Source organism: Fusarium solani, assembly GCF_023522795.1.
Source record: "Fusarium solani strain SB1 chromosome Unknown bctg00000011, whole genome shotgun sequence".
Classification (NCBI taxonomy): domain Eukaryota; kingdom Fungi; phylum Ascomycota; class Sordariomycetes; order Hypocreales; family Nectriaceae; genus Fusarium; species Fusarium solani.
In genome coordinates this window covers 981970-993397 of record NW_027072149.1, presented here as the reverse complement: position 1 = coordinate 993397, position 11428 = coordinate 981970, and the positions used below count along the sequence as shown (strand labels likewise).

Genomic DNA, 11428 nt, shown 5'->3' with positions numbered 1-11428 from the left:
TCAATCTCAGGAATCCCTACCCTAAAACTGCCGACTGAGAGAGATGGGGAGGAAAAGAGAGGCGAGAGCTTGGCGATAGGAACTTGCAGTCATACTCGGCATCTTTCCTTAACCTCCCTCTCTGCTTCCGAGTCTTCCCTACGTTCTCGACAACAACTACTCTTTCAGGCGTAATTCACCAGCCAATCCCAGCCCGAGGCGATGAGTGAAGTGTCAAAAATGGGGGTCTCCCACTTTCCCGCACCTTCGATCACGTCGCCATTTCGGTTGTCGGCGGTTGTTAGCTGGAGGATCGACTCGGTCTCTCGGCCTTGGGATGACAAAGCCCGAAAAGTGTGTCGGAGAGCTCCGGAGGGGTTCAAGATAATCTTGGTGTATTTTCATGATCATCTTGAATTGCTTCAAAGTTATTTATTAACTCTGGGGTTGCAAAGTCTTTGGCCTATTCGAACACCAAAGCATCCACAGTCAAAGCTTCACTAACAACTCTGCTTCTGCATTCGCATTGAAACGGCAATCCCCTTTGTCAATTCGCCAACAGAATTCTCCACAATGGCTCAGCTCGAGATCCCCATCATTGACTTCTCTGGTAGGTTGCGGGTTCCCCTATAGAGTTGTCAACCGTTTCTAATTGGCCCAGGCTTCTACTCAGAAGATCCCGCCCGCAAGCAGGCAGTTGTGGACCAAGTCCGCCAAAGCTGCCTTTACAATGGCTTCTTCCAGATCACTGGCCACTCTGTGCCGCTGCAGCAGCAAAAGCAAGCTCTTGCTTGCGCCAAGAAATTCTTCTCCCTGTCACAAGCTGAGAAGGACGAGGTATCCAAAGACAAGACTACTTGGAACCGAGGATACGAAATGTTGCGGTCGCAGATCCTCGAGGAGGGGACCCAGCCTGAGCTGAAGGAGGGGTTCTACATTGGTGATGACATTCCCAAGACTCACCCCTACTTTGTCAACAAGAAGCTCAACAGTGGTCCCAACCAATGGCCTGAGGCTCTTGGTGATGACTTGGCCGAGTTCAAGAGCCACAGCATGGAGTATTATCACTCTACTCTCAAGCTGGCGTCTGACCTGATGAGGGTACTTGCCTTGTCTCTTGATCTCGAAGAGACCTACTTCTCTCGCTTCTTGGATGGCGCTGTTGCTACTATGAGGCTGCTTCACTACCCATCCCAGCCAGCGGACGCTGATGAGAAGCTGACTCGAGGAATCGGCGCCCATACCGACTTTGGTGCCATCACCATGCTTCTTCAAGACAAGGTTGATGGTCTGCAAGTCTGGGACCAGAAGAACAATGTCTGGATCGACGTAAGTCATGAGATCGAACTAAACTCTTGCACCTTTGAACAATTAGTTAACCGCAATCCAGGTTCCACCCACCGAGGGAGCTCTTGTTGTCAACTTGGGCAACTTGATGGCTCGATGGACCAACGAGAAGTACAAGAGCAACGTTCACAGGGTCATCAACAAGTCTGGAAAGGAGCGATACTCGATCCCCGTCTTTGTCTCGGGCAACCCCGACTACGTTGTTGACTGCATTCCCACATGCAAGGCTCCTCAGGACCCTGCCAAGTTTGAGGCCGCCACTGTTGAACAGGTTGTGTCGGCGTCCTACGCTGAGTCCTATGGCAGGGCCCAACTCTACAAGCAGGGTCTTCAGAAGACCATTGATAGCCAGGTCAAGGCTGCCGGGGTCGCTGCTGCATAAAAGGAAGCGATCAGGTTCTCGTTCACCAAGATACAGCTGTATCTATGTAGAATAAAATTACAATGTTACTACTCTTCGCATCTCAGTGCCCTACTAGTAATGCTTCCCCTTAAGTCTCGGCTTATCTGATAATGAAGATCGTATTACACAATGAGCATCGTGTGCTATGCAACCTTTCAAGGAGTGAAACAGGGGCTGTAAATTGATCTCTAGGCGAGGCTATTTCCCAAACATCTCGACGCCCTGTCAATTAAAGCTGACACAGAAATAGCACAGCCCAATTTTACTTGCTGGGGCCCTGTCGAGCTTAGCTTCTTCTTTCATGTCCCACATTGTGAGCGGGTGAAAGACGCCATTTGCGTGAGATCCACGAAGCCACGGTCAGGTCGTTATTGGCTCACGGTTGGCGGCCGCAGCACCCCATAATGTTTAAATCTTAATCTATTTTAGTGCTCTCCTTAGAATAATCATTGAACGGACAATGTCCCAGACTGTGAAGGTCTCGACGACCTTTAAACCCGATAACAAAACAGGGCACTAGGAGGAACACTAGGCCTGACAACGGCACTACATCCCAACCGCATGCACTAGAGATGCCGATAAAAATGACCTGTTTCGAGATTATCATAGATAATCCTGTGATGCAATGTACTTGCCTCGATCCTTTCCTCCAACACGTTCAGACTGCTCAATGCTGCCTTTTGGCCCCCATTCTTGATAACAGTGGCCCAATGGCCAAGCGAAGGAATGCCAAGGAATTACCCACTCCTGAGATGTGATGGACGCCTGGGTATAGATCTCCGTCTCCCACCGAGCGCCTGTCGCTTGCCTTCAGCTAATCTTGACTCGATTCCTTCGAGATACTGTATCAGCTTTGGCCTTCAACCAGAGCAAGCCACAACTGCTAGCTCAAGATATGATCGCCCATTCTTGAGAGGGGTTATCATGTATACTATCTACACTTACGAGTTGCCTGTGAACTCTCATTTGTATATTTCTTGGTCTTTGTCTCACTGAATCAAACACGTGAATGCCTTGCTGCACAGCAATTTCGTCCATCCATCGATCTCAAGTCTTGACTCAAAATGCATAACGTAGTTCATGAAACCAAGGACCCCCAGCCCTTCAATGATGGCGCTCGGAAAGATCAAGAAACTGGCTCAACCTTGGTCGTTGATGCCGCTGCTGAACGGGCTTATGGTAAGAAACAACACTCGACATCCTATGGTCGCCCCCTTTTCATGTCACTTACTCATCTTCCACAGTCAAGAGAATGGACATGTACCTGCTGCCTTTCTTGAGCATCATGTATTTCTTCAATGCTGTCGACCGGGTAAGTCAAAGTCTTTGGGGTGACAGCATGATGTGCTAATTCATCCAGAGCAACCTTGGAAACGCCGAGACAGATGGAATGAGCAAGGACTTGGGGTTCGTTGGAGAGCAGTTCTCTCTTCTGATTCTGCTTTTCTACGTACCCAATGGCCTCTGCGATCTTCCTCTTAACCTTCTCACCAAAAGATTCTCTGGTAGAGTAATGCTTCCCGCTCTCATGGTCGGCTGGGGGGCCATGGCGCTGCTGCAAGCCGCAGTCAAGAACTTTGGAGGCATGCTGGCCATCCGTCTGCTCCTTGGGTAAGTGAATAGACATGTTTGTCTCGGTGTCTATGCTCACGGTTTGCTAGTGCCTTTGAAGCAGGGTTTTTCGCTGGTGCCGTCTTCTATTTGACACTTTTCTACACCCGTGGCGAGCTCGGTTTCCGTATTGCCCTGTTCTTTGGAAGTGCACTCCTTGCTAGTGCCTTTTCTGGCCTCATCTCATTTGGTGTCTTCCAAATTCATCACCCCAAAGTCACTGGGTGGATGTGGCTGTTTCTCATTGAAGGTGAGCTGCACACAGGTTTCGTTACTACCTGAAAAAGGACCGACTTGTCACACGCTTATTGTCCATGTAACTGACCCCCGGATGAACAGGTGCAATGACTATCATCTTTGGAGTCATCGCCTTCTGGTGGCTACCAGCGAGTCCCCAGACCGCTTGGTTCCTCACAGAAGATCAGAGACGGGTTGCCACTCTTCGATCTCTCCGAGACGGCTCTGGAAAGATTAACGAAGAGTTCAATCTTCGGCAATGCTTCAAGTCGTGGAACAGCTGGAAGTTCCTCGTCTGGTGTGTTATTAGCTTGACTTACCCCGTCGCCTTTGCCACCACCGCCAACTTCCTGCCTCTTGTTCTTCGTCGACTTGGTTACTCAGTCGTTGTCACCAACCTTCTCACTGTGCCACCCAACGTCGCCGGCTTCCTGGTTCTTCTGGCTGTGACCTACAGCTCAGACAGAAACAGAGAGAGAACCTTCCACATCGTTGGAAGTCTCGTCCTGAGTCTGACAGGGCTTCTTGTGCTGGCCATCATCGATGCTCAAGCACACGTTGGTGTTGCGTACTTTGCATGCTTCATGCTGGCTGGAGGAGCATACATCCCCAGTTGCCTCGTTCACAGTTGGCATAACAACAACAATATGAGTGAAAACTCTCGAGCTGCGACAACTGGACTTCTTGTTGGTCTTGGAAATATTGGAGGAATCCTCTCGGCCGGAACCTTTAGGACAACCTACGCGCCTCGTTATGCTCCTACCCTGATCGCCACGGCTGCTTGTAATGTGACCTGTATCTTCTTCACTCTAGGACTTGGGTTGTGGATGCGGAAGCAGAATAACAAGAAGAACCAGGAGCAGGGCGTTGTTCTCAGAGCCGAGGATGTGGATACGAATGAGCTTAGAGATGGCGAAGATGACCCCAAATGGAGGTACTTTGTCTAAGGTTAGGATAGCCATGGAGATGCCCCTGATGAAGGACAAGAAACAGCCCCCCTGCAAATAATTCTGTTGTTCTTTACCTCTCCTAGAGACAATAGCAGATGATCAATCGCACTACCTGAGTTACTGTGAGTAAGTGCTTCTCTTGTGCTGTCCTTTGACACTACATTGTCTTACTGGCTTTGTCATGTCTATAACGACTGTGTTTCCCAGCATTGCGACTCATGCCGTTCTGTGTTGGCTGCTATGTTCTTTCATGTTGTGTCGTGTGCCCTTTTTTCGTTTGAGTCGTCACTGGAATCAGCAGCAATCTCCCTGTCCTCTACGGAAGCAACATGAAGCAGACAGAACACAGGGGTGAGATCAAAGTCGTGTCAATCAAGTACATGTTCGCTGAAGGTTCTAGAGATGCGCGGAATACAATGAATTGTTTGTGAAAGGGGTCAATTATTCTACCACTACCATTTTGTTACTCCTCCATCCACCAGAATATCAGTGCCAGTGCAATATCTATGTGTGAGTTAGTAAATGAAGCGATCGTCGGCATTACGTCTTTGGAGACTCACTTGCTAGCATCGCCGGCCAAAAAGACACAAGCTCCCTTGATATCATCGGGCTCAGCAACCCTATGGTTCATGATCTCATCCTTCCATCCCTCAAGAAGATCCGGGAACGGCGCTGTCATGGCTGTCCTGACATAGCCAGGACTAACCGAGTTGACACGGATTCCGTACTCGTTCAGCTCTGCAGCGATCGGCGCCACCATGGCTCTCACTGCGCCCTTCGTGCCGCAGTAGGCTGTTGATCTCTGAGATCTGATAGCCATGTGGGATGCAATGCTTGCGACTAGAATGATGCTTCCATGCTTGGTTCCATTGGCGATCATGGCCTTGGCTGCGAGCTTCGCAGCAAAGTAAACACCCTTGCAGTTGACATTGAAGAGACGTTCAAAGTCCTCTTCCTCCGTGTCAAGGAAGTGGACATTCTTGTTCACGCCAGCGCAAGCAACTAGAATGTCCAACTTTCCGTCAAAGTCTTTGGCCACCGAGGCAAACCCCTCTTTCAAGCTCGAAAGAGAGGTGACATCAACGATGTAAGATCGAGTCTTTACCCCATGCTTAGATGCCAACTCTTCCAACTCGTTGCCGGCTGGACTGATCACATCAAAGACTGCAACATCTGCCCCGGACTCTGCCAGGCCTTCAGCAAAAGCCATCCCGCAGCCCCTGGCTCCACCAGTGACGATGGCCACGCGGCCACTAACTGAAAACTATCGCCTGATGTCAGCCGATACTTTGGACGGCATGGATAACTAACCTTGGACATGTTTATGGTGTTGACGGGCTTGGTCGAACTGGTTTTAGCGTCTTTGAGACTAACAAGTAACAACAAGGTAAGTGCCAAATGCCAAGGGTGCTGCAGATGGTCGGGATGTTTTGGTACGATTTGTAGTTGCACTCATTCTCATACGATAAAGAGATTATCGTCAAAAGTACCCACCATTATCTCCATTCATGCTTGTCTTACCGTTGTCGAGTCGTTCAGGGCCTGCATATCGCTTGTCCAAGCGTTGGTGGAGTTATCTCCGCCAAGAGTGGGAGAGTCACGACAGCCCACTCTCCCACTCTTGAGGCCTGCATGTGAACACAACAGGCATATCTAATCGCGATCAATAGCGGGGTCTATGACGAGATAGAGTTTACGAGCTACTCTACCTTGAACCCAGAAGCATATCAGGGGTCCCGAGACAGGCAACCTGATACTTCAAGTCAAGCCAGTGGCATTCAGTTTGCTCCAAGGATACCTACCATCAGCTGATTTTAGACGCTCGGATCTCTTTAGAAGACCTCCAGAACTCCGTATTGCTTACTCATTCATTTCTACTCGCGTCATTCAAGATGGGCAAGAAGAAGGTTATGGTTTGGTGAGTGATACCCCGGTTCAACTCCACTCCTATGGCGGAACTGTCAACTAACCGACCACCCCAACAGTTATGGTGTGGATATTGATGCTGTTGCCGGATGGCTTGGCTCATATGGTGGCGAAGATAGCACCAGTGACGTGAGCAGAGGTGGGTCAGCCTGAGTTCGACAGATGTGATCTCAATGACTGACGTGATGCCATACAGGTATTTGGGCGGGCACTATTGGAACCCGCCGCCTCTTGAAGCTCTTTGACAAGTACAACATCAAAGCTTCTTGGTTCATCCCTGGTCACACATTAGAGTCCTTCCCTGAGGAGTGTGCTCTCGTTCGGGATGCCGGACACGAGATTGGCGTATGTTCTGTTCCTCTCAGGCTATTGAGCAACACTGACATGTACAGCTTCATGGATACACCCATGAGAATCCTGCAGACATGACTTTTGAGCAGCAGAGAGACGTTCTTGACAAGACGTGGAAGTTGATCACTGACTTCTGTGGAGGCAAGCCGCCTCGAGGTAGTGTGGCTCCATGGTGGGAGACTAGTGCCGAAGGAACTGAGTTGCTCCTCAGCTACGGCATCGAGTATGACCATTCCATGCTCCATCATGATTGCCAGCCCTATTGGTTGAGGACTGGTGATACCTGGACAAAGATCGACTACACAAAGAACGCCGAGGATTGGATGAAGCCACTGGTCAAGGGAAAGGAAACCGGATTGGTTGAGATCCCTGGATCATGGTATATCGATGATCTTCCTCCAATGATGTTCATCAAGAACTCTGCCAACTCACACGGATGGGTTAACCCTCGGTATGTTGTGGCTGCTAGACAGACCGGTCATTGCGTAACACTGGTGCTAATGAGGAGCAGGGACGTCGAGGACATCTGGAGAGACCATTTCGACTACTTCTACAGGGAGTATGGTACGTCTCATCGTCAATTCACCTCAAACGCACCATCCCCCTGCTAACATTGACCCACCTAGATGAGTTCATCTTTCCAATGACCATCCATCCCGATGTTTCGGGAAGACCCCACGTCCTCTTGATGCATGAGCGTATCATTGAGCACATCAACAAGCACGAAGGCGTTGAGTGGGTAACTATGGCCGAGGTATGTCGCCCATGCTTCCTTTCTATCACAATTAGGATCGTCACTAACGGGCTCAAGATGGCCGATTACTTCAAAAGTAAGAACGCAGCGCCTCAGGGCGCTCTGATGCCCGCGAGCAAAGAGGAGGCGATGAAGAGATACCACGAGTGGAAGAAGACACAGAGCTAGAGAATAGATAGAAATGTCATGTCGTTGAAGTTAACCATGCTTTCATTCCAATGTCAAAGCTCCCTCGAGTGACTGGGCAATGGGGACAGGTCGTTAATGCAAAGCTTCTATGGCTGTGTTCTTTACTTCTGTGGCCATTGGCTCCTTGAAGAGGCGTCATTTAATTTAATAAAAATATCTGTATGCTATGATGCAGCTCCTAAAAAGAAGCTTGACGTGCTACGTCCCAAAAGCCTCCCCTCAACTCCATGCTCGATGGTTCACGATGAAATCTCCCTACCCTACACCAAAGTACTCGCTTTGTCGAGGAGGGAATCAATGGATTCATACAGACTAGAATCCCCTCTTAAAAACAATCCCAAGATATACGATGGGTTTATCTAAGGTATTCTCCAAATCTACGACGATTGTATTCATAAGCTACCACGTAGACTATTCTCATTCAAAAAACCTTCAAGAGGAGAACGACAGCAGACTCATGGCGGACGAAGCTCGGCAAGCTCCATGAACACCACGCGCTGATCAACGGCATCAGAACCCTTCATTCCAATTGGCTGGCATCTGGCACCGACTCAGAGTTCTCCGCATCTAACCGGAGCCCCCGGCCTAGCGCGAGTCTGGAGCTTGCTGATAAGGCTAGTGGCTCCTTAAGGCGTCATCCTTGACTCGGTTGGAACCCCGGCATTCAAGAGTGGGGGAGACAAGCCGAAGCCCGGCATGGACAGATTCACGTTTGAATGGGGTTGTTAATCATAATCTGTTTCGTGGTTACCCGCACTCTTGAGCTATTACTCCACTGCAAATGGGCTGACCGTGGGACGAGGGCAGTTGTGAGGTTCGTCGTCCTCGGGCTTCACCCCGTCCAGCTTACTGCCGAGCTCCAACAGAAAGGTACATGTACCTGTCGTGATAGCTGCTCTGAGCCTTGTGGACGAATTGTTACAATTATCAGAAAAAGTCTATACTCTCTCTTTTAATCCAGATATTGATACAAACTTCTGGAAGCTGACTTCAGTACGGCAGCTTTGACATTTTACCTCGTCAACCTTCACAACCTGGCAACACTTCTCAACATGACGAGTCTCTCAACTACCGACGGCCACACAAATGGAAGCGCCCCCGCTTCTGAGGAGCATGGACCCTACGATGTGTGCGTTGTGGGCGCTGGCCCTGCCGGCCTCATGCTGAGGTATGTATCCCGGTCTCCAACCCCTGTTACACTTGGCTGACACACCCCTGAATAGTGTCATTGCTGCAAAGCTGGGTCTGAAAGTTAAGGTAGCTGATGAGAGGCCTGACCAGACCACGGTTGGCAGGGCTGATGGCATCCAACCCAAGACCATTGAGACGTTCCAGATGCTACGCATTGGCGATGAGCTCATGAAGACTGGAGTTAGAGTACACGACATTTGTCTCTGGCGAGGATCACAGAAGGAGGGTATCCGCCGCACAGGACGAGAAGTTCACTATCCAGCCTCTGTTGTCGATGTGCTGGAGCCTTATATCTTGCTGTGCCATCAAGGCATGATGGAGAGCACATTCATTGACGATCTTCGAAAGAGCGGCGTTGAAGTCAGCCGCAGTCACAAGTTCACTGGCTTCACATCACGGTCTGAGGATCCATCAAGCCCTCTTCTCATCAACTGCGACCTTCCTGACGCTCAAACGACTATCCAAGCACGATATCTAGTCGGCTCTGATGGTGCGCGCTCGCAGGTTCGCAATTGTATCCCCAATGCCAATGGACAAGGAAGCCCTCACAACTCCGTATGGGGAGTTCTCGACGGCGAGCTTGATACAGACTTCCCTGATATCTGGAGCAAGACGGTGGTCTTCTCTGAAGAGCACGGCTCAGTTTTGATCATTCCACGAGAGCGCAACATGACTCGTCTTTATATCGAGATGAAGTCCTCCATCACTTCCAAGGGCCTTGCCCAGGACTACGTGATGGAGCAAGCAAGACTTGTCATGGCTCCCTACCGAGTTGAATGGGTCTCGGTCGAGTGGTTCGGAAACTACGCAGTCTCTCAACGCGTAGCTTCGAAGTTCCTCGACCCAACCGCTCGTGCCTTTATCGCGGGAGACGCAAGCCATACCCACAGCCCCAAGGCTGCTCAGGGCATGAACACCAGTGTACACGACTCGTGGAACCTGGGATGGAAGCTCAACCTAGCTGCCCGTGGCTTCGCCAAGGATGGCATTCTCCTCCAGAGCTACGAGCAGGAGAGAAAGAAGATTGCCCACGATCTCATCAACTTTGACTTTGAGCACGCCAATGAGATTGCCGGTGGTGATGCAAAGCGCCTGGCAGAGAACTTCCGCAAGAACACCAGGTTCATCTCCGGAATAGGGGTTGAGTACGGGCCAAACGAGCTCAACCAGGGTGTTGAAGAGGCTCATGGTGGTAACGCGAAGCCCGGATGCAATCTCCCACCCGCCAAAGTTACAAGATACATTGACGCTTGTCCTGTCGACATTCAGCTCGATATTCCTATTCTGGGTCAGTTCCGGTTGTACTTTGCCGTCCCCAACGTCACGGGAAGTGGTGAGAAGAGCTTTCTCGAAAACTTCGATCAAGCAGCATCTGCTCCTTCGACGTTCTTGTCTCAGCTTTCCAAGGCAGCTGAAGCATCATACAAGGCCAAGCCTCGTGCTAAGCGTGCCGACGATGCCTATCTAAGACCAGAACGGTATACTACAGTCAGCCAACTCTTTACATACGGCCTTATCAGTAAGTCATGCTACTCCTCGAGAAATTGTCATCATACTGTTGCTAACCACTACTCCGCTATAGCATCTACCGACAAGAACGAGTTTGAGATTGCCGAGCTTCCCGAGGCCTTCTCCAAGAGTAAATGGACAGTGTATCTTGACGATGTGTCATACCTCGATAGGCGAGGAGTCTCATGCTCAGAAAAATGGCTAGGCTCTGTAAGCCCAGGCGAAGTGGCCGTCATCGTGGTGAGGCCTGATGGATACGTTGGTGCTCTTCGTCGTTTCAAGGGTGCAGGAGACGAGGACGGGAAGGCTGCAGCGCAGTGGCTGGATTCGTACTTTCAGGGGTTCCTCCACGTCCCCCAAAGCCTGTAAACGAGTCACGATGGCTAGATTTGCCATCTCAATGGAAGGATAAGAATAGATCTGGTACTGAGCATGGCAGCGCGTTCCCCTGCCGAGTCAGTTCATGCATGTCCCCAGCTTCACATCTACCAATATCCTCAAGTTCATCTCATGAGTCCCATTCTTGAGATAGCAACACTGGTACGCTTGTGATCTAGCCGACCGATATCATCAATCTTCCTGCTTGATCCCAGAACGTGGCGCCATTGCCTTCAAGATTGATCTGGCTCTGACCTCATTTCGGACCATGACGGAGCTCGAGTCATACGGTACTACATCATCGTTCCCATATAGAGCCTCAGCTGGCTCCAGCGGTCTGGGCCCAAGTCCTGATATCGGTCAAATGGACCATGCTTCCCGTCAGGTGCGGTCTCATTACTGCATTGGCCGCACTCGCCGGGGCTCTCGGTAAGTCCCCTACCCTTGCTGCAGCCTATCCGCATCCATGGAATCAGCAATTGTGTCACTAGCATGCTTCTGCATGGCAGAAGGTGTCTTCCCCCGCAAAGTGGCGTAGCAGGGTTGATATCCTAGCCTGGGCTTCCCCAGATTTTGCTACACAGATAACCGCAGCACCATGCT

The 11428-nt window shown here is 50.4% G+C and overlaps 5 protein-coding genes across 5 annotated transcripts; 4 read left to right on the top strand and 1 right to left on the bottom strand.

Annotated features, from left to right (window-relative positions):
• Nucleotides 1–552: 552 nt before the first annotated feature.
• MRS44_015380 (uncharacterized protein) lies at nt 553–1708 on the top strand (the record flags this gene model as incomplete). The annotated part of the gene is made up of 3 exons (XM_046277612.2): nt 553–589; nt 641–1308; nt 1370–1708. The coding sequence occupies 3 exons, from the start codon at nt 553–555 to the stop codon at nt 1706–1708; spliced, it is 1044 nt and encodes a 347-aa protein (XP_046126318.1).
• Nucleotides 1709–2793: 1085 nt separating this feature from the next.
• MRS44_015379 (uncharacterized protein) lies at nt 2794–4524 on the top strand (the record flags this gene model as incomplete). Its single annotated transcript, XM_046273104.2, has 5 exons — nt 2794–2908; nt 2974–3041; nt 3090–3340; nt 3391–3590; nt 3680–4524. The coding sequence occupies 5 exons, from the start codon at nt 2794–2796 to the stop codon at nt 4522–4524; spliced, it is 1479 nt and encodes a 492-aa protein (XP_046126317.1).
• A 455-nt stretch (nt 4525–4979) lies between these two features.
• On the bottom strand, nt 4980–5847 carry MRS44_015378 (uncharacterized protein; the record flags this gene model as incomplete). Its single annotated transcript, XM_046277611.2, has 3 exons — nt 4980–5031; nt 5088–5791; nt 5839–5847. The coding sequence occupies 3 exons, from the start codon at nt 5845–5847 to the stop codon at nt 4980–4982; spliced, it is 765 nt and encodes a 254-aa protein (XP_046126316.1).
• Nucleotides 5848–6419: 572 nt separating this feature from the next.
• MRS44_015377 (uncharacterized protein) lies at nt 6420–7726 on the top strand (the record flags this gene model as incomplete). The annotated part of the gene is made up of 7 exons (XM_046277610.2): nt 6420–6445; nt 6513–6592; nt 6650–6798; nt 6846–7255; nt 7316–7368; nt 7431–7558; nt 7616–7726. The coding sequence occupies 7 exons, from the start codon at nt 6420–6422 to the stop codon at nt 7724–7726; spliced, it is 957 nt and encodes a 318-aa protein (XP_046126315.1).
• Nucleotides 7727–8799: 1073 nt separating this feature from the next.
• On the top strand, nt 8800–10816 carry MRS44_015376 (uncharacterized protein; the record flags this gene model as incomplete). The annotated part of the gene is made up of 3 exons (XM_046277609.2): nt 8800–8915; nt 8971–10457; nt 10521–10816. 3 exons carry the CDS (start codon nt 8800–8802, stop codon nt 10814–10816), a joined length of 1899 nt encoding a protein of 632 aa, XP_046126314.2.
• Between the last annotated feature and the right edge of the window lie 612 nt (nt 10817–11428).